Source organism: Osmerus mordax, chromosome 8, assembly GCF_038355195.1.
Source record: "Osmerus mordax isolate fOsmMor3 chromosome 8, fOsmMor3.pri, whole genome shotgun sequence".
NCBI classification, from domain to species: Eukaryota; Metazoa; Chordata; class Actinopteri; order Osmeriformes; family Osmeridae; genus Osmerus; species Osmerus mordax.
In genome coordinates this window covers 2,649,541-2,670,627 of record NC_090057.1, presented here as the reverse complement: position 1 = coordinate 2,670,627, position 21,087 = coordinate 2,649,541, and the positions used below count along the sequence as shown (strand labels likewise).

The 21,087-nt window shown below is 47.8% G+C and overlaps 3 protein-coding genes across 3 annotated transcripts in view; 2 read left to right on the top strand and 1 right to left on the bottom strand.

Moving 5' to 3' along the window:
• Positions 1-21,087, top strand: part of ost4 (oligosaccharyltransferase complex subunit 4 (non-catalytic)) — a 118,530-nt gene that overhangs the window by 84,181 nt on the left and 13,262 nt on the right. The window lies entirely within an intron of this gene.
• LOC136947346 (kinesin-like protein KIF3C) lies at positions 3,311-12,082 on the bottom strand. Its single transcript, XM_067241372.1, has 8 exons — positions 10,186-12,082; positions 6,304-6,405; positions 6,047-6,169; positions 4,872-4,990; positions 4,660-4,776; positions 4,442-4,550; positions 4,026-4,174; positions 3,311-3,715 (listed from the first exon to the last, which is right to left on the bottom strand). Exons 1-8 carry the CDS (start codon positions 11,590-11,592, stop codon positions 3,628-3,630), a joined length of 2,214 nt encoding a protein of 737 aa, XP_067097473.1. The 5' UTR covers positions 11,593-12,082; the 3' UTR covers positions 3,311-3,627.
• Positions 13,599-20,185, top strand: rab10 (RAB10, member RAS oncogene family). Its single transcript, XM_067242263.1, has 6 exons — positions 13,599-14,270; positions 17,242-17,302; positions 17,436-17,574; positions 17,841-17,930; positions 18,772-18,873; positions 19,017-20,185. Exons 1-6 carry the CDS (start codon positions 14,144-14,146, stop codon positions 19,101-19,103), a joined length of 606 nt encoding a protein of 201 aa, XP_067098364.1. The 5' UTR covers positions 13,599-14,143; the 3' UTR covers positions 19,104-20,185.

The following is a 21,087-nucleotide window of genomic DNA, read 5'->3' as shown; positions in this document are numbered from 1 at the left end:
AAGGTACAGAAGTTTAACTATTCCTAAGAACTAAACAATCTAAGAATAAAACAATTTAAATATAAAATAAAATATATATAAAAATAAGAATAAGGATAAGAATGAGCAGCATGAGTGGTCAACATGCAATAGTGCAATCAGATACCGGGCAATCAGATACCGGGTTAAATAATGAATGAATGTCAATGGGAGTCCTTGGCCTTGTTGAAGAGGCCAGTAGCAGATGGAAAGAAACCAGGGAGGAAGGGGTTGGCCACAGTCTTCCTCGCTCGCCTCAGGGTCCTCGAGGTGTGCAGGTCCTCGATGGTAGGCAGATTGCAGCCGATCACCTTCTCAGCAGTGCGGATGATACGCTGCAGTCTACTCTTGTCCTTGGCAGTGGCAGCAGCGTACCAGATGGTGATGGAAGAGGTGAGGATGGACTCAATGATGGCTGTGTAGAAGTGCACCATCATTGTCTTTGGCAGGTTGAATTTCTTCAGCTGCCGTAGGAAGTACATCCTCTGTTGTGCTTTTTTGGTGAGGGAGCTGATGTTCAGTTCCCACTTGAGGTCCTGGGAGAGGATAGTGCCCAGGAAGCGGAAGGACTCCACAGTGTTGACTGGGGAGTCACACAGGGTGATGGGGGTGAGTGGGGCTGAATTCTTCCTGAAGTCCACAACCATCTCCACTGTCTTAAGAGCATTGAGCTCTAAGTTGTTCTGGCTGCACCAGGTCACCAGGTTGTCAGCTTCCCACCTATAATCAGACTCATCCCCGTCAGAGATGAGCCCAATGAGGGTGGTGTCAAGGTGGTGTCACGAGGTGCCAAGATGGAATTTCATCTTGGCAACCTGAGAAAACACATATGCACACACATATCGGCTATACTGGAGATTTTAAAAAGGTGTGTAGGCCCTACATGTAAGGTTTGTTTTCCTTGAATGACACATTGCCACAATGATAACCTCGCCAGACGTATTCCACTTTACTGTCAGTTTTCACACACACGCATTGTATTGTCACCAACATTACCACAAGAGGGAGCCAACAGACACTTCAGTGCTGTAAAATATATGGATGTTTTTCCTAAACTTTGGATACCCTACTTTCCTTTCCTTTTCCCCAGCCGTGAAAACAACATAAGTGTCAAAGTAAAATTATGATAACGGTTTCCCATCCTTCGGTCTGTGCTTCTGTTTCGGCCCTGGCTCCAGTCAACCACTAGATGGCAGCAGAAGATTTCCTGCAGCACTGAAACAGCAACCCGTGTTCCAAACTTGTATTTAAAAACATTTTTTTCGAAAATACTTTTTCAACCTTTCGAAACTTTTTTTTAGAAACCTTTATTATCAAATATTTTTTCAACCTTTCAAAACTTTTTTTTTCCAGACGTAAAGTTAACGGAGAGGATAGAAGAGGAGGAGAGGAGAAGAGCAGCCTAGAGCATAGTAAAGTAGAGTATAGTAGTCCTCATCAAGTACTCATCAATGAGGCAAACTTTTGTTCGAAAATATTGTTTAAATCGTTCGAAACCTTTTTTCACACACAACACGACACTAAAATGTTTCAGGTTTTTGTAATACATTATTTCGAAAATATTGTTTAAATCTTTCGAAACCTTTTTTTCGCACACAACACGACACAAAAAGTTTTTTTCAAAATTGCTTTTTTTTGTTGCCTGCTGCCTCGTCAATTATTTCCTAAACGGCCTCTAATATGCAGGTTCGTCCTCTCAGCTAATCAATAAATGATTGCAAACTGATTCACTGTTGCAGAGTAGAGGTTTCCAGTGCAGCAGTCCACTACCTTACTCGATCTAAAGTGAAAGAGTTACATTTACATGACCATTTATTCATCTAGCAGACGCTCTTATCCAGAGCGACTTACAGTAAATACAGGATCATTCCCCCCCGAGGCAAGTAGGGTGAAGTGCCTTTCCCAAGGACACGTCATTTTTCACGGTTGGGAATCGAACCGGCAACCTTCTGATTAATAGCCCGATTCCCTAACCGCTCAGCCATATGACTGAATTAGACCACATATGCAAGCATACTGGTCTAGACGTGCCTGGACAGTCCTTGGAAGCACAGATAAAGGAGTAAGAGAGGAGGTTTTCACCAAAGGAATCGTGACTCTCACTTAACCTACAAATGTAAATGACCTACAGCTTCCTCCTCGTCAGAGCGGAGCCCGGACTGTCCACTCCTCAAGCACTGGTCCTGATGGAATTGTCACACGTCACATCTCATCAAACCTATTTTGAGACACACACACACAGGTCTGTTTATTTGCAGTATCTTTATTTGTATTTCTCTCTCTCTCTCCCTCGCTCTCTGTAGTCTTGCGCTCAGATTGGCAGCAGACCGCTATGTTACACAGATGAACTCTCTTCTCTCTCCCGGCGCGTTACCATGGAAACAGGCTCCGGTCCCTCCCCCCCTCCATGACTTCCCGATTCTCCTCCACATTCAACCACCGTACAGCCCCTCCCCTTCCTGTCATCTCCATCCCAGCTCCCTCAAACACAACACAACACACACACACATCTTTATACAGTAGAATACATTTACAGGGCCTGCAGTCTGCGGTGTAGGAGACTGACAGCAGCTTGGCAGAGGCAGTACAGAGGCTGACAGGACGAGTCGTACAGTGGGGCTGAAGACGTCACAAGGCTAAGACCACTCTGGTGGTCACGTACAGCAGGTGGAAGCCATATTCGAGGGCGTACCATTTTGGAATGTTTCATGAGAACTGACTCGGTTTAGACAGAGACCCGTGCTCTGTGCTCGTTCTTCTTGCCTGGTGGGGTGATCGGTCGCTATCTGAGCTCTGGCATCAATTATACAGTAATAGATTAGCCAGACTTACTTCCTGTGTGATACTCTTTACCCTACCAATGTAATGAGCCCTAAACCCTGAACCCCACACCCCAACAGTTCAAACCGATCTGCTTAACCCCCTACTCTCCCTGGAAGTGTGTGTGTGTGTGTGTGTGTGCATGAGGTAGTGTGTGAGTAGGATAAGCTAGAATCCCCCTGCCTGCTCTTCTAGGGTGTGGGTGACTACAGTATGGGTTACAGCAGGCTGGTTGTTTTACACGATGACATGTCTGATGGGTTGAGAGCACATGATCAAGGGTCAGGGGTTACACCCTTGTCTTATCGCTATGGTTACTATACTGACTGGCTCGATAGTCCCAGTGGCTATTTCAAAATACCTGTGTGCACAGTGCAGACTGAGTCTTTTGTCAAATACCCAACAGCGATGTTCCTCCCCTCCCCCCTCCCCCATCACAGACATAAAACCCCCCAAAATCCCAAACCGTGACTTTGACATCTGACTGGATATTCTGCTGAGACTGTTTGTGGTCTCTCAGTTCTTTGTGCATCGCAGACAATAAAACATACACACACACATACACAGCTCCAGGTCCAATCTGTACACTATCCAAGGTGAGCGGTTAAAGGTTGACTCCACTCCTCTTCCACGACCTCCAAGCACACAGAGAGAGATTAACTATGCCACACTTAAGACATGCAAGGATGGAGGATGGATGGTTGCTGTCTGTCAGTCCCCTGGGGCAGTCTGGGTAATTGAGTCTTTGCATTGGAATAGATTAAAGCAGGAAATCTGCAGAGAAGGTCTTCACTGGGCTGCTGTGGGGGTTGTTGTGGTGTGGGTTGCCAGGGAAATGTTGGAGGATGAGGACGTGATGGTACGTGGAGCCTGGCACCTGCACACAAGAACAGGATATATATCACATCAGGCTCAGTTTTAGCTCAGGTTCTCCCTAGAGGTAGTTAATGACATTAACCAATAGCTGTGGATTTAGGGACAGATTAGCCCACAGAAGAGGAACCTGGAGTTCATCATCTGGAGAAGATGGGGCTAATCTTTATATAATCCAGATGAGTCTCAGATAATCTTTACCGCTGTCGCTAGATCATAAGAGCTGTATGTGTGTGGGTCACTGTGAGTGCATGGGTGTGTGTGTTATTGTGTGTGTGTAACCAGGTCAGGGGGACCTGTCGTCTAGTTCTCACCAGGACCGTGACTTTCGAACCCGAGCCGCCCTCTCTCTCTGTGGGGAGTCCTGGCTGGGACTGTCCTCCGGCTGGTCCCCAGGGGGGCGGTCAAGGGGCAGGGGCGTAGGAGGAGTCACATCCAGCTCCAGGAACATGATGTTTTCAGCCTGCTCATCCACAAGCACAGACACACACGTCACTAGTATGACACGCTGGGACGTTGTGTAGAAACAGGCCAATCGGCTTTCAGAACAGACATGACGGTGGAGACGTGTCATGATGTCTCTCTTTTGTCATCATGCGCTCACGCACACACTCACACACACTCACACACACTCACGCACACACACTCATGCACACACACACTCACACACTCACACACACACACTCACACACACACACTCACACACACACACACACACACTCACACACACCTTGTATCTGGAATGGGCTCCCATGGAAATGGCGACCCGGGCGAACTGGCTGATGGCTCGTTTGTACCCCACTGCAGAGGTCGGCCTCTTCTTCATCTTAGAGAATTTACTGCGAGACAGACGGAGATGGACAGAAACAGGAAAGTGAGGAGAGAGGTGTTGGTTTGTCGTCACGTCTGATCCGTAACTCCAGGAGACCAACTCAGAGACGTCCACACCTCTCAGCAGGAACCAGAGGCTGGAACTTCCACTGGTCCTCCTCAGTGTCAAAGGTCAATCTGTTCATGATCTTATTCTTCTCTTCAGGTGGAATGAAGTTCTCTATGATCAGATACCTATACACACACACACACAAACTGTTGAACTGAGACAGTAACATGAGTGCGTGACACGTCGGCTCGTTTCTGATTGGTCGCTTCTACAGACGTACTTGAATTTGAGTTCTCGCGTGAGTTCGTTCTGGGTCTGTTCCAGCTCTTGTCTGCTCCTCACATGCTCGTCGTTGACGTCCTGAATCTCTGCCTTCACACACTGCAGCTTGGCATAGAGCTGAGAGAGAGGGGGGGGGGGTGAGAAGGATGTGTCACCTGGCACGTTTCCAGGGCTACCGCCTTGTAGCCTATAGCAACAGCACAGGAGGGGTCGATACACAAAGGAAAGTCAAGCTAATCAAAGTCATACTGCTATAGTTGTACCGTCCTCCTTTGTTTTCTTATTTCCCAGCGTTCCCATTCTCCCACCCTCTCCCTCCCATTCTCATCAAAGACCCCATCCATGCAGCTGGTTCAAGATGGCACAGGGGCAAGGTTAGGGCTAAGAGAAGGTTGTCTGGTCTCTTACAGTTCCATTCACAAACACAGAGACTCTTAGTCTGCCAGAGATGAGGAGTTAGGACGAGAGCTGGAGAACATAGACTCGGGGACTGGTGCAGGGTGGGACTGGGGCTGGGGCTGGGACTGGGGCTGGGACTGGGGCTGGGACTGGGGCTGGGCAGGAAGGCAGCAGGGTTAGGGGTTAGCAGGAGACTGGTGCGTTCCAGGTGAACAGATGAGTGAAACAGGGCAGGTTAGTGTGGCTAGCCTGGGTTAGTGTGTCTAGCCTGGGTTAGTGGGGCTAGCCTGGGTTAGTGGGGCTAGCCTGGGTTAGTGTGTCTAGCCTGGGTTAGTGGGGCTAGCCTGGGTTAGTGTGTCTAGCCTGGGTTAGTGTGTCTAGCCTGGGTTAGTGGGGCTAGCCTGGGTTAGTGGGGCTAGCCTGGGTTAGTGGGGCTAGCCTGGGTTAGTGGGGCTAGCCTGGGTTAGTGGGGCTAGCCTGGGGGAGACGGAGGGGAGGTTAGGTACAGACGGGAAGACAAACCTTCAGGTACTGAGATTAAGTGTGTGTCCGGAGTGTGTGTCCGGAGTGTGTGTCCGGAGTGTGTGTCCGTGGCAGGGGAGGGGGGGGGGGTCATTAGGTCCGTGTCAGAGGGTCAGAGGGAACACTCACATTAGGATAAGGAATCATCTCTGTGTGTGTGTGTGTGTGTTTTTGTGTGCATGAGAGGAAGAGAGAGAGAGAGAGAGAGAGAGAGAGAGAGAGAGAGAGAGAGAGAGAGAGTGTCTGTCTCACCTTCTTGAGTTTCTTGGTCTTGGCCTCCACCTCTTGCTGCAGGGAGGAGAATGTTTCCTTCAGCTCCAGAGTTTCCTCATCTCGAACCAACACCTGCTGCTGCATCTCCCTTTCCCTGCGTGTCTACACACACACACACACACATATATATACACACACACACATATACACAATCACAGATGCACAAATCACAGAAAGTGTGTTACAAACCCAGCTACAGCTCCACCAAAATAACATATTAGTCGTCAGCCAGTTACCTGCTCTGCAATCTCCTGTCTTCTGATCTCCAGCATCTTCTGCTGTTCGTTGGTGTGGTCCATGATGTTCTTACCCCCCACCAGCAGCTTGCTCTCCATCGCCTCAGATTGAAAACACACATGTTCAAAGCACGTAAAAGAATTTACTTAGATATGTTTCAAAAGCAGGCATGGAGTGTAAAGAGAGACAAGCTCCACTCCTTGGTCGGGTGTCTCTGGGACATGTTTGGTGACGTGACACAGCAGTAGTTCATGTGGATCTGAGAGCGTTGACTATTAAACACTTCAAATGTTACGTTTTGCTCCGTGATTGAGTCTCGGTCAAAGCATTTGGTCTTGTGGTGGAGATGAAGACCTTCGGGTCTCAGTGATGTAATCGTTTTAAGAGTAGAATTATATGCACATTTTTCACCGACACACACACACACACACAGATCTCTTCTTCTGGGCTCCTGGCTGACCCCTACCCTGAGGGCAAACAGTCTCACATCAAACAGCAGAAACTGACAGAGTGAAAGAGAGGTACAAAGAGAGAGGAGGGGGGGGGGTGTTTTTCTATGAGGGTCACATTCCACTCCCAGAATTCCACAGTGTGCTGTGTATGTGTGCCCACTTTCTCCTATTTCCTTCCTTCAGCTACTTTCTCACAGACACTCACCCCCATGTACACACACAAACACACTCCCATACACAGACACACACCCTCGTACACACATACAGACACACACAGTACAGTAAAGCCCTCATGAAGAGCAGGGGTGCATTTGCAGCAAGCCCTCAGTGAAAGGCTCATTGTTTCACGCTGCCTTTGTGTGTGTAGGCCGTACGTGTGTGTGTGTGTGTGGTGTGTATGTACGTGCAGTGTGCGTGTGTGTGTGTATCTGACTGCAGCAGTGTGCAGCTCTTTGTGTTCTGTCACAGTTTTTTAAGCGTCATTAAAGGGCTGATTCATCTCAGGGCCATCCTCTGTCAGACAGTATTCCCCCTCTCTCTCATCACGCAGTCTGGGTATGGAGCCTCTGTTTCCGTGCTTCACTTCTCGTTATACTGTACACCTTTAGAGAAGTCAAACAGAGATGAAGGGAAGCTCAAGTGAGGGACGACTCTCAGAAATCGGAGACTTCTTAGAATAAGAGGCCATCGATCCACATTGTTTTTATCTGACACACACACGCACACACACACAAAAGCAGATGAGAGGGAAACCAGAGATGTATCCACGAAGAGGAAGGACAGGAGGCTGTTAGTGTATTCTGATGTTATTACAAACCTCTATGTCCATGTACCCCACTCCCTCTTTACTTTCCCTCTCTGCTGTCTTGAAAAAAAGCTCTCTTTGACCGAGTGGGCCTCTGCGTACTCGTATGTGCTCGCTTCAGTTCTTCTTGTACATGTACGTTGACTTAATGTAGAGGCCAGAGAGGGAGAGAGAGAGGGGAGAGGGAGAAAGAGGGGGAGAGGGAGGGTGGAGAGGGAGAGAGAGAGGGGGAAAGGGAGAGAGGGAGGGCGAAAGGGAGAGAGAGGGTGGAGAGAGAGAGAGAGAGAGAGAGAGAGAGAGAGAGAGAGAGAGAGAGAGAGAGAGAGAGAGAGAGAGAGAGAGAGAGAGAGAGGGGGAGAGCTGGGTCATCCGAGCTGAGAGCAGCTCAGCTTGCTGGGTTGCACTAAAAATACATCATATCTACATCTCACTGCTTGTGTGCATGTGTGTCTCTGTGTGCATGTGTGTGTCTGTGTGCATGTGTGTCTCTGTGTGCATGTGTGTGTCTGTGTGCATGTGTGTGTCTGTGTGCATGTGTGTCTCTGTGTGCGAGAGAGAGCGAGAGGCAGATGGAGAGATAGTGAGTGAGGTGGACCTTCCTGACTCACATACCTAGAATAAGATAACCGTTCAGACACACACAACCTTGGACCACGTCAACCCTCTCCATTCTCTCCTACCACCTTCACTTAACAGGGACGGGGCGAGAGAAACAGAGGGAGAGGGAGGTCTGTGTTCTATAATGCATGGATCTGTCTCTTCCACTGCCTTTCAGATGGCAGACTCAATAGATGCTTGTATGCACACACACAGACCTGATTCATCCATATTTCAGCAGTCCCGCCCCCCCATGCTGAGTGATGGAGATGAGTGTTTCTATCTACTTAACCCCCCACTAATGACTCACCACACACACACACATCCCCTTCTCCTGTCTTCATCCCCCACTAATGACTCACCACACACACACATCTCCCTTCTCCTGTCTTCATCCCTTTAATCCAAACTCTGGACCCCTCTTACGAGAGGAAGACTGCCACGTAAACAGGAAACAGGATGATACACCCCACTAGTGTGTGTGTGTGCGTGTGTGCACGCGCACGTCTGTTTCCTGTGAGGTTAGCGGCCATTGTTGTTGGCTCTCCAATGTGATTGGATGAACCCCAGCTGGCTGAAGGGCTCTCACAGGGACTTGTGAGAGAAGGTTGCCTCGGTGAGAAACCGGTAGCTCTCACTATACAGACAGACAGACAGACAGACAGACAGACAGACAAGCAAACAGATCCTAGATAGAAAGATAAGAGAATGTGGAATTCTGCCCCAGAAAGGTTCTAAAAATAGTGTTCAGTGGGGAGTCAGCAGGATCCTACTGAGAGCTCAGCCCTAACCACACAGCTCTGATAACGAGCTGGCTTCTTCACTTCACTTCACTGTTCCTTTAAGGGTCCGAACAGCATGCTGTCTTTGAAAACGAGGCATAAAAAAATATTTGTATTGCCTTCTTTCATTATCCTCTGATATTCATTTCTGTTTCATCTTTGAGATCATTTCTTTTGTGAAGATCTGATGTTTGAAGAATATGAATTCACATTTTAGGGTTCAATGTAAACAGCCCCCACACACAGCCTTTCTCAAACAGTCCTCCCTGCCTAGGAACGAGTCTGGATTGGTGGACTAGACAAGCAGAAAAAAGTAGCCTGCAGACTACAGGTTATGATTGGTTGGTTGTTTCCAGACAGCACCAGTCAGATGAAACATGAGCTTGGATAATCCGAAGCCTTACAGTGAAAACAACGTTCTCTTACCGGTCAGTTCACATTACCACAGCATAGCATGTGGAAGAAAAAGACATGTCCACCACTGGGGCCAACAGACCACACACAGGAAGTAGACCAAACACAGGAAGTAGACCAAACACAGGAAGTATTTTCCATATCTATATCAGACTCCCTCTTTATTGTAGAAGAGAGATTATTTAAATACTGGTGACTTCACAGTGCTAAGAATCACCTGACATCAAACCCAGTTTGAGCAGGTGAATCCCTCAGAGATCAGTCACGCAGAGTAGACCAGAGAGAGCTTGTAGTGCAGTCGTATAAGCAGGAGTCATCCTGCATGACGGCATTAGTGACTGGCTTTATGACCAAGCTCTTTCTCACTCTTCAGTGTGATGACCAGTGTGTGTGTGTCTGTGTGTGTGTGTGTGTGGACAACAGTCTAGACATCCATACCACCCAGAAGGCTGTTTTTCTCTCTCATCCAGTAAATAAAATGAAGCACATACACCCACTTAAGCTCAGTTTAATTAGGTATGAAGTTGCCAAAGTTGCTGTAATTCCCTGTAATCTCCAGATCAATGGAATACCACACATATAATCTCATAGGTTGTCCTTAATCTAACTGTCTGGATTAGACTGTGTGTCCGTGGGTTAGTGTGTGTGCCACTTTCTTGTCCCATGCGTGTATAATAGGGGGAGGTACACATGCGGTGCCACACACTCTGTTTAAACAGTGTGTGTGTGTGTGTGTGCAAACATAGCTGTAGCTACATCAAGCTGTTAAAGCTTGTGTAGGTGTCTCCCTTACTAACTCCATCCTTCACTCCCTGTCACCTCCATCTTTACCTTGTATTTAGCAGTAAGCTGTTCAGTAGCCTCCTGCTCCTTCCTCAGGTTTCCCATCATCTTCTCCTTCTCTCCCAGAAGCCTCTGCTTCTCCTCGGCCAATAAGGAGTGGTCCTCTCGAATGGCTTCCTTCTCCTGCTCCAATCGCTGCTCCTGCTGCTTCACGTACTCCCGCCCCTCCTTTTCCACCTCCTCCTCCGCTCCATCCAACTCCTCTCCCCCCTCTCCGTCCCAGCTCTCTCCATCTCCCTCCTCCTTCCTGTGTTTGTCCCGCCCCTTCCTGTGGTTGAGTTGGGCCCTGAGACGCGCTATCTCACTCTGGAACTCCCTGAGCAGAGCATCTTTGGGGTCCTCGTTCACCCTCGGCTGGTTCTGAATGTTCTTGGCGCGGTTAGCGTAGCGCAGGGTGGTCAGTGTCTCTTCGTAGTGCGGCGAGGCCGGGCCTAGCGTGGCCACCATGACGGTCTTGGCGTTACCGCCGAGCGAGTCCTGCAGCAGGCGGGTCAGTTTGGAGTCCCGGTACGGCACATGCCCGCTCCGCCCATCGGCCAGGGCTGAGATGACGTTCCCCAGAGCCGAGAGGGACAGGTTGATTTTCGCGGCCTCCTTCAGGCGTTCTCCGCGCACGCCGGTCTTGGCCTGACGCTCGCTGCCCGCCAGGTCCACCAGGTTGAGCCGGCCCACCCTGATGTGTTTTCGTCCGTCCGGGCCTGGCTGGCTGCACTCCACGGTGATCAGGAACAGGGTGTGGGAGCGAGACGAGTGATCGTTCATATCCGTGGCGCCCACGGAGCGGGCCTGGTTCCCCACGTTCATGACCTCCTCGATCTCCTTCACGCTCTTACACACGCAGGAGGTCAGGTCACGTACGTATACCCCGCTCTCCGGGTTCTCACGGAGCTCCAGGGCTCTGGCATGGGCATGGTTGGGATCCAAAAGATCCCGGATCTCCTCGAGGTAGATCTCCAGGTAGGAAGCCTGTACCAGGTATTGTCTGTCTGACTGGGACCGAGAGATATGTGTGAATATGTGATCGAAAGCATTGGGAATCACTCCCCGCTTCTCTGGGTCGAGCCATGCCCCTTGCATTGTGTATGTTTTCCCTGTGCCCGTTTGTCCGTATGCAAAAATGGTCCCGTTGAAGCCCTCGAGCACAGAGTCAATCAATGGCCTCACAGCCTCATCATAAAGGTCTCGTTGCTTAGAGCTGGCGTCGTACACCGCATCGAATGTGAATGTCTTCCTTGGTTCAGTGAGCGGTGCGCGTGGATTCCGTAGGACCACTTGACCAAGGCGCACATCCATCTCCACGATCCCGCCTCCCGAACTGCCCGTCTCCTCTTTTCGGTTAGACGGTCGACATCGAATCACAACCTTCACCGACTCGCTACTCTTACATTTTGACATTTTTATATTTTTTGTTTGATATTTTAAACAAAATCCTAATAATAATAAATCTGGCTGTAATGCCTATAATGTCCTAATTTGCCTGTCAGCGAGAATTCGAGTGGGCCTAATCATTCGCTTCCAATGCACGTCTGACTGGAATATCACCACACTTCGACTACTGTGAAAATATTAAAGCATTCGGAAATTCACTGTGAACATAGACTCTCACGCCCCTATCTGTCTAATTTTACAGTAGGCTAGTATTATTTAGCCTATCAGCTTTCCTTTAGACAGATAATTGCCTGAAATTGCTAATCACGGCCTCTCACGCGACTAGGCGATGATCCGCTCGGTTCCACTGCATGTCCGTCTGTTGAGATTCGTTAATAAAAACACTCATTAAAATGGTTTCACCGGAACATTCCGTCAGGCAATATTTCGTTCCAAATATATTCCCATCCCGGAGCTGCCAATTCTCCCTGGCCCTTGAACGACCGAAATGCACGGATGCTTGTCATAGGATGGAGATGTGGCTGTGCAGCAACTGAGCTCCACAGTCAGACTTGGCTGTTGCCTGCAGGCGCGCGCACACACAACATACACACACATACACGCACACACACAATTACCTCATTCAACCACACCCCACATCACTGCAGAAAGCAACATTGAACCATGGGAAATGGAGTTGGATGAAAGCTAGTATAGCCTCCAGTGATTGTTATTGCCTGTTTGGTAGTATTGCCGAGTTGCAACTTGCTAGTAGCCTAAAGGTCGCTTTCTTTTTTCTTTTTAAATTCTCATTCTCAAGTTTTGGATGAGAAAAGCTTATTCTCTATGGGCCTATTGTAAATGATCAGTAGCCCGGTAGCCTATTGTGTTCGCAACGGGCGCTGAAGAAATAAGCAGAATCTAATGATTGCATTTTAGCCTATGGTCCACTGGCTAATGGTTGGATATCATATAATAGAAAAAATAATGAGCATCAAATTACCATTAAAAGTAAGGTCTTGTGTGGTTAAAATACGTCCGCAGTGTACTCAAATGTTTAACAACAGCACCACCAGCTGGTCGGAAGCCCCTGATGGGATGAAAAGTACACCATTCGCACCAGGAGAGGACAGAATGTTTGTTGTTGCCTGTTTTATTTAAGTTTTTACCCGGAGGAGCATAGTTTTAATGCTGTGTATAGGCCTATATGGCACTTCGCTTATAATACACGCCCAATGAATCTCTGCAATCCCAACAAATAGGCCTAACACTTCAGCTAACAAACTAGAGTGTGTTTTTTTATTTAGCGAATTGGCTTGACATTGTTTCCGTGGTGTGTAAGTGCCTGTCGTGTCTCTACTTGGCTGTAGAAAGCAGGGCATACTCAACATTCCTGTAGGAGTGTCTAGGTTCATCAGTCTCAATGATGGACACACACTCCTCTTTCTTCACACACACACACACACATACACACACACACACACACACACAAAGGGATACAAATGTACCCACTTCCATAACATTCTCACATTTGTGTAAAAAAATTAGATCAATTTGGTTACCACTGCCATACTTAGAAAAACAAACTTTTGACGTTTTGGGGTTTGGGGTCTGGGAGGAAACGCCCGTGACATGCACAGGACATTAATATGACATCACTTTACTTGGTTTGACTCACAGCTGGGATCGTCACCTCTGCCGTTTCAAATAACTCCCCCCTTGCCAACTAGCTTGCCATAGCGAACACACCCCGGACAGCAAAGAAACTAGAAGCCATTTTGGATCTGATCATTTCTTTTCATACAGTAAAGTGATGTGAGAGTCCGAGCCGAGATGTCCGAAATAGTCCCGCAGTAATATTTGCCCTTTCCACATGTCAGTTTCAGAGACGCTTTAACCCGTGGACGGTTGACGAAATAGCCAATTCGATTTCTATATACATTGACAAACAGTTATGTATTCCAATCACATGCCGGAATTTTAACCAAAGGGGCGGGAAAAGGGCGTGTCTATAATTCTCGGGTGTCGCCGTAGTTGTTCCATTCGAAGGCGACGGCGGTCGTCTGTTTCGGCTTCTTATCATCGAGAAAATAAATAACTGTGATTAAGTCGTTATTTGACACACTTTCAACGTCCGAAATTGTACCACTGATCCTAATCGTGATTCTTGAAGTGGCTGGAATGACGGACTTTATGAAGAATTTGAATTAGCTTGCTGCTAGTTTGAAGAAAGAGTGAGTCGGTAGGCTAGAGAGGGGAGCCATTTTGTCCCGACTGAGGGAGAAAGAAAGAGTGGAAAGGGGAATCACACGGAAGGAGACCTAATTTTTGCTTTATTTTCACATTCTGTGAGAGTAACAGTCCCGTTTGGACATTACATTATTGTTGAATACGGTTCTGATACGCTATCCAGCAGTATTAACTCTAACTAGACACCTAGATATCAACATAGGTAGCTAACGCTATCCAAGAAGCAGAGATTTCCAGTGCAGTCCGTGTGGTTGGATAAGAGGCTGGCTCGACTTCTACGATAGATAGTTCTTTTTCTTATTTTCCGGTAAACACAACTTGTTATTCAATGGCGAAAAAGACGTACGATTTGCTGTTCAAGCTGCTTCTGATCGGAGACTCGGGCGTGGGGAAGACGTGCGTGCTGTTCCGCTTCTCTGACGACGCATTCAACACAACCTTCATCTCCACCATAGGTGAGCGGCAACAGGGCAGGGTTTGTCAACACGGAGTTTGGCATGACATTCTGTTTTCCTTGTTCAAAACGATTTGTTGATCTACTCGTTAGCAAACTAGGACGGTTGGTAAGATGCTTGTCCAGAGCTCTCCAGTTTCATGTTGGGGTGCTAGTCATCCAAGCAGAAGGCCCACTCCACAAGTTTGCTGAACTCTTTGTCACTAGCTGCTAGGCTAACTAGTAGCAGCTAACTAGCTATCTAGGTTATCCATTTAATGCCGTACATTTATGTGATATGGGAAATATTCTGAATAGCTGGCTTTTTGCTAACCTGTTACTTTAATATCAGACATGTTCTGCCAGCTAATGCATATAATGTCAGCTTTAACTGGTGGTGTCGTGATGGACATTTTGCGTGATGATGCTGGCAATAGTTTACAACCGCTCGACTAGGTGTGTTTTTGAAATCATGACTTACAAACGTTTGAATATCCACGTGAGGTATCACTTTTGTTTTACTCACTAACCAAGCTCAGGCTCTTAAAACCGGTTGCATTGGTAGGGAGTTCTGTCATCACTTAAGCACGGCCTAACCACGTAATACTAGCAATTGTGCTAGCCAGCTAGCCGTGGCCTATCTAACCAAACGTATATTCGTTAATACATACAGTATGGATGTATAAAAACGAATATACAAACTTGACCGTGAAAGTGGCATTCTTACACTGGAATCGTTTTTTTGGGGGGAGGTGGGGTCTAGGGCCTTATCTCTTAAACGTTGTTCAATAGAAATCATAAACAATTCATTATGGTGGCGTCATCGCCTCTTTCCCCATTGTCCCCTGTGCGTTTTCTCGTCATGCAAACACGAATCAAGTGTCAAACCGTCCCGAAACCCTGCCTGTCCAACGCAAAAGACCAGTTTACTCCAGGATTTTAAGTAACCAATGATAGTCACTTGGTCAGCAGCACTCTTGTCAACACGGAGCCAAGGACCACTTGATCTCTGTTCGTGTTGCAAAGCCTGAACCCTGCCTTCTTCTCAGAGCATTTACTTTAAACGTCAGTTAGTTAGCCATTAAACAAGTCAGAGAGACCCTGACAGTGCAAAGCCACTAGCTTCACATGCACTTTATATACAATTTAATTATATTGTACCTATAAAGCTCTGAGCAAGGAACTCCCCTAATGTAACCAACCCTGGGGTCAAATGTAAAGCAATTCGATCACATGTTTGTGTCATTGGTGCATTGTGTCTTGCTATACACCAATCATTTGCGTTTGGTGTGCCGATCTCAGAAGAGGAAGGCTCAGGACTTGAAGTGCCCTACTTAATTCTTTGGGTTGTGTGTCTGCTAAGTGTGCATGTAAACAGTGTGCTTCACCAACATACACCTTATTGCTAAGTGTCTAGCAGTGTTATTAAACAAGCCCAGTGATCCCAGGCAGTCAGTAGGGGAGCTTAGCCCTGGAGCTGAGATTTGGAGATGTGCTCAGTTCACTCATATGTGGCTGGAGCGACACTAGGCATCAGAGTGTAAGTGTTTTGCACTGCTCGATGTGGCTTAATGCCTCTTTAGCCAATGCGATAGAGAATGCTAGTGACTAAACACTGTTGTGTGTGCCGTTGAGGACTCTCAAGTTACGAGGATGAGGGTTCAGAATCCCCTCCATTGACACATGGTATATTAACAGTGCTTTCTTGAGTTGGAACCGGAAATCCTTCTAAATGAAAGGGTTTGGAACAGTCTTCAGGAAGCAGCTGTATTAAAATAAATGTAGCATATCAGTCTGTCAACAGCACATTTTACCGATCATAAGACACCTGTAGCCGCCTACCTGCAGCAGAGGAACGAGATTGGTGTATGGTTGTCTTGGCACATGCATACACAGTGTAATAGGAGTGTGTCGGTCCTCTCTGACGCAGCACTCATACCTTTGAAGACACGCGGCTGCTTCTTAAAATACTCCACCGGAAACCCCCTCTCTCTCCCTCTCCTCTCACACTCTCCCTCTCCTCTCTCTCTCCCTCTCTCCCCCTCCTCTCACATTCCCTCCACTCTCTCCTGTCTCCCTCCATTCTCCCCCACACTCCCTCTCTCCCTCTACTCCCCCTTTCCCTCCACACTCCCTACAATCTCCCTTTTCTCTCCGTTTTCCTCTTCTCTCTCTCTGTCCGTCTCCATCAACTATCTCTCCATTCCCTCTCTTTCCCTCCACTCTCTCCCCCCCCCCCCCTCTCTCTCCACTCTGCCCCCCCCCCGCTGTCTCTTCCATTCCTTAACCAAAAGTAACAAACCAAATACCGTAACTCAAAACTTCCAAGATTTCCACTTTTCAAACTGCTGATCACAGCTCAAAAGTAAAGCAGCGGGTGTGTTTGAGGATGTGTCAGCTCGTCTTGTACGACGGCACATTTTCGTCCCCGTTTTTTGTCTTTTTCTTTCGCAGTCTTGCACACGCTTTCTCTCCCCCTATCTTAGGCGTGTACAAAGGGTCCAATGAGTCACCCTTTGGCAGAGAGCTTTTCTCATTATTCTGAAGTGTGGCCACACCTAGAGCACAGCTGTTCTGGCCTTCACCATTCGGACTGACCCGCGCTGACTTGCCCTACACTCATAACAATGCTCTGATGTTGTTCTCACTAGTTACCCAGATGCTACATCTCTATGCAACAACGGTAGATATTGTTGGGTTACTGTCTTTGCTAACATACGTTAGCCTACCTTGTGCTAGGCTGGTTAGCTGCTGTTGTGTATCCTTGTTTTTAGCTGGATCTTGCTAGCCTGCAAGCAGAGCGCTTGCCAAGACCTCTGCCCTCCTCTGGCACATGACACTGCAGAAACAGGAAGAGATACAGTATCTCCAGTACACTTGTCACTCTTCTGCTGTCTTCTCTTCCCTTTCGCTTAACTTCTCTCTCTCTCTTCCCACATTTCATTATTTTCCCAGTCTGACACATTTTGTGACACATGCTTTTTCTTTTACAGGAATAGACTTCAAGATTAAAACTGTTGAATTACAGGGAAAGAAGATCAAACTACAGATATGGTGAGCGTGTGGGTGTGTTGTGTACTGAAACTTCCAGATCACTGTGTTGGCAGGGGTTCCCCAGTGTTTGCACATGTATTGTACACGTTCGGCTGGGCTTGTTCCACAATCTTGTGTGTGTGGTCATGCGCAGGGACACAGCCGGCCAGGAGAGGTTCCACACCATCACCACCTCCTACTACAGAGGAGCCATGGGCATCATGCTGGTCTACGACATCTCAAACGCCAAGAGCTTTGAGAACATCAGCAAGTGGCTCCGCAACATCGATGAGGTGAGACACACACACACACACTATGCTTGACCTCCCTGTGTCCTCCAGTTGGGTGTCGGTATAGGCCGTGCCCAACGACCGGGAGTGGGGAACTGTTGCTTAGCGCCGGTCTGATCCCTGCTGACGGCTGTCCATCACTGCCGCCATGGGAACGGCTCTTCCCGGCCCTCAGCTTCCATCACCATGAGCCCGAGCCCGCCTGCAGCACTTAAATCACCTTCTAATGATCGCGTTTCTCTCTCTCTCTGTGTGTCTTGTTTTGCCAGCACGCAAACGAGGATGTTGAGAGGATGTTGCTAGGAAACAAGTGTGACATGGAAGACAAGAGGATAGTACCTAAGGCCAAGGGGGAGCAGGTAAGAAATGGCGCGGTCCACACCTGATGGGGCTGGGGTCAGTTAACACTAGAGCCAGAGAGAGTTGACACTGAGGGGACTCACTAAGCCGATCCCCCTCCCCTTGTAAATGCTGGAATTAGCCATTGACGTTGGCCTGGCTCTCTGGCACAGGAAGTAAGGGCTGGTTGAGTCTCCTTGATGCAACCCTCCCTGGCACTAGACCGCCCTGTCTCGTGAGATGGTGAAACTCACAGACAACTGACCAATCAGTCTGAAGATTGGGCAACGCTAGGATACAGATCTGCCTGTTGACTTGCTGTCTATCGCACACGCACACACACACACACACAAAGCATTGATGTCGGTTCACGGTTGGTTACACTTGTTTTTGTGTTTTGAGACACTTGATCCTTGTGTGGCCCAGACCTTATTTTTGTCCTGTCCCCTGTCCTCTCTGTCCCTGTCCTCTGTCCCTGTCCTCTGTCCCTGTCCTCTGTCCCTGTCCTCTGTCCCTGTCCTCTGTCCCTGTCCTCTGTCCCTGTCCTCTGTCCCTGTCCTCTGTCCTCTGTCCCTGTCCTCTGTCCTCTGTCCCTGTCCTCTGTCCCTGTCCTCTGTCCCTGTCCTCTGTCCCTGTCCTCTGTCCCTGTCCTCTGTCCCTGTCCTCTGTCCCTGTCCTCTGTCCCTGTCCTCTGTCCTCTGTCCCTGTCCTCTGTCCTCTGTCCCTGTCCTCTGTCCCTGTCCTCTGTCCCTGTCCTCTGTCCCTGTCCTCTGTCCCTGTCCTCTGTCCCTGTCCTCTGTCCCTGTCCTCTGTCCCTGTCCTCTGTCCCTGTCCTCTGTCCCTGTCCTCTGTCCCTCTCAGATTGCGAGGGAGCATGGCATTAGGTTTTTTGAGACGAGTGCGAAGGCCAACATCAACATCGAGAAGGCTTTCCTCACGTTAGCGGAAGACATCCTCAGAAAGGTGTGTGTGTGTGGAAGGTGTGTGTGTGTGTGTGTGTGTGTGTGTGTGTGTGTGTAGAGAGTACACGTGGGGTTGCGGAGCAATTTTGCTGCTGGTGTGTGTGTGTGTGTGGCGAGGTGTGCTAACACGCGTGTCTCCTGCAGACGCCGGTAAAGGAGCCGAACAGTGAGAATGTGGACATCAGCAGTGGGGGAGGAGTCACAGGCTGGAAGAGCAAGTGTTGCAGTTGAACAACGGACCCCCACATCTCTCTGTCTCTCTCTCTCACGTCTCACACACACACACACACACACACACTCACTAACACAAGCACACACTCATACACACAGATACACGTGTGCATATACTCTCTCTCTCTCTGTCTGTCTCTAACCGCTAACTCCTAACACCCGTCCCCTCCAAGCTGTTCTCTTGCACACTGACCATCTCTTCTGTCTCTTCTCAGCCCCCTTCCCCGCTCTGAAATGAACCGCTTTGTCGCCTGCCTAACCCTCCCTCCCTCTGCCCCCCTCCCTACCTTCACATGTTCTTCCACTCTCCTCTGCTTTCTGATGATCATTTTTATTTCAGATAAAAAGAGAAATCATGTAATGTTTCTTGTCATTTATTTTAAAGGTTGCAAAAGAGAGTGATACTGAAACTCACATTTTTAATCTTTCCTTTGACTGAGCTCACCTGGTCACCCCCCCCCGACACTCACCATCGGTCAAAGGAAGAAAGAAAAAAAAAGATAAAATGATAAAAAAGAAGAAAAAAAAAAATGATAAAAGAAAAAAGACAAATGTAGGATTAACATTTTGTACACTAGTGGGGGCTTCTGTTGTCTAACCGTATTTCGTCATTTACAATTTGTAACCAAGTGACGGAGGCGTGGCTAGCTCCTTTTGTAGGTGGGGTTTATTTTGTCCTGTGCCTTATATGGAAGACAGGGGCGGGGCTGTGTGGTGGTTGGAACCACATCCACCCAATGAAATTACAATTTAATATTCACGTGTTCTGGCTCCTCCCTGTGAGGCAGAACACGAAGCAGAAGCGTTTGAATTTCTCCTCCAGCCAAGAGAACGGCATTATTATGTCTTGTTTTATTGTTTTATTGTTTCTCTGTATGATTTATTTTACATTTTGATTTCTTTTTCCTTTTTTGGGGTTAATTTTTCTGCATGCAGACTTCTTTGGGTTGGAAACGTTTCTGTAACGTTTGTGTAACGTTTGTGTAACGTTTGCCACTGGGTAACTGGGCGGGAGGTCAAAGTTCTCTTTGGAAATTCAAACAATTTTTGCAGATCCATTAAAAATAAGCTTGTTTAAGTTACTTGTTTGTCCTCTATGCTTTTTTTCAAATGTGTTTGGTTTGATGAGTGTGTGTGTGGTGGGGTGAGAGATCGAGAGGATGTGTGAGTGTAAGGGAAATCAAAGGCTATATGGAACACGTTCTTGTGAGTTTATCTCTAAGGAATGTCTTTCTGGACTCGTGTCAGTGTTTGTGTGAAAAACAAGTTCAAGAAATCCTTTTCTTAGTCATTCTCAGACCTGTCCGACAGATGGAGCTGTTTCACCACAGAGTTTGTGTAACCCTGTGAATTCAATCAAATCAACATTTATTTGTATGGCCCTTTTTTTTTTTTTTTACAAGCAATGTCACAAAGGGCTTCACATACGCCCACTAAACTGCCACTCAGCCAACCGAAACCAAGACGAGGAAAAACTCGCAGGAAAACTAATTGGAGAAAAAAATGGAAGAAACCTTGAGAAGAGCAGTTCAGTGAGAGATCCCCTCCCCCAGAGACGGTTGGTGACAGAGAGGTGAAAAACACAGGCTTAACATAGTCATGCATCAAGAGTAGAGAATTGATGTGCAAATGGATGTTGAAACTCAGATATTCAGAGTTCCAATTCAGTGCTGTATAGTAGGCTAGCTGTCATCTCAAATCAGTGCTGTCAGTTGACGCGTGTCAGTTTAAGCAGTGGTAGCCACAGGAATCCACAGCATCTCAGGACGGGAAGAGACCAGGAACTCGTGTGTGGTCAGAATAAATACTGGTGCTCGGTTTGGAGAAAAGCGCATTCCAGTAAGCACTAGTTCAGAAACTAATCGACAGCCCAACATCGTGTGGCGTTATTAGTTTCATGATCATGATGTAATTCAGTCGTTTGGACAGGTATTGGTGATGGATTTGTAAACCACATTTGCATGGGAAAATGACAAAGAACGGG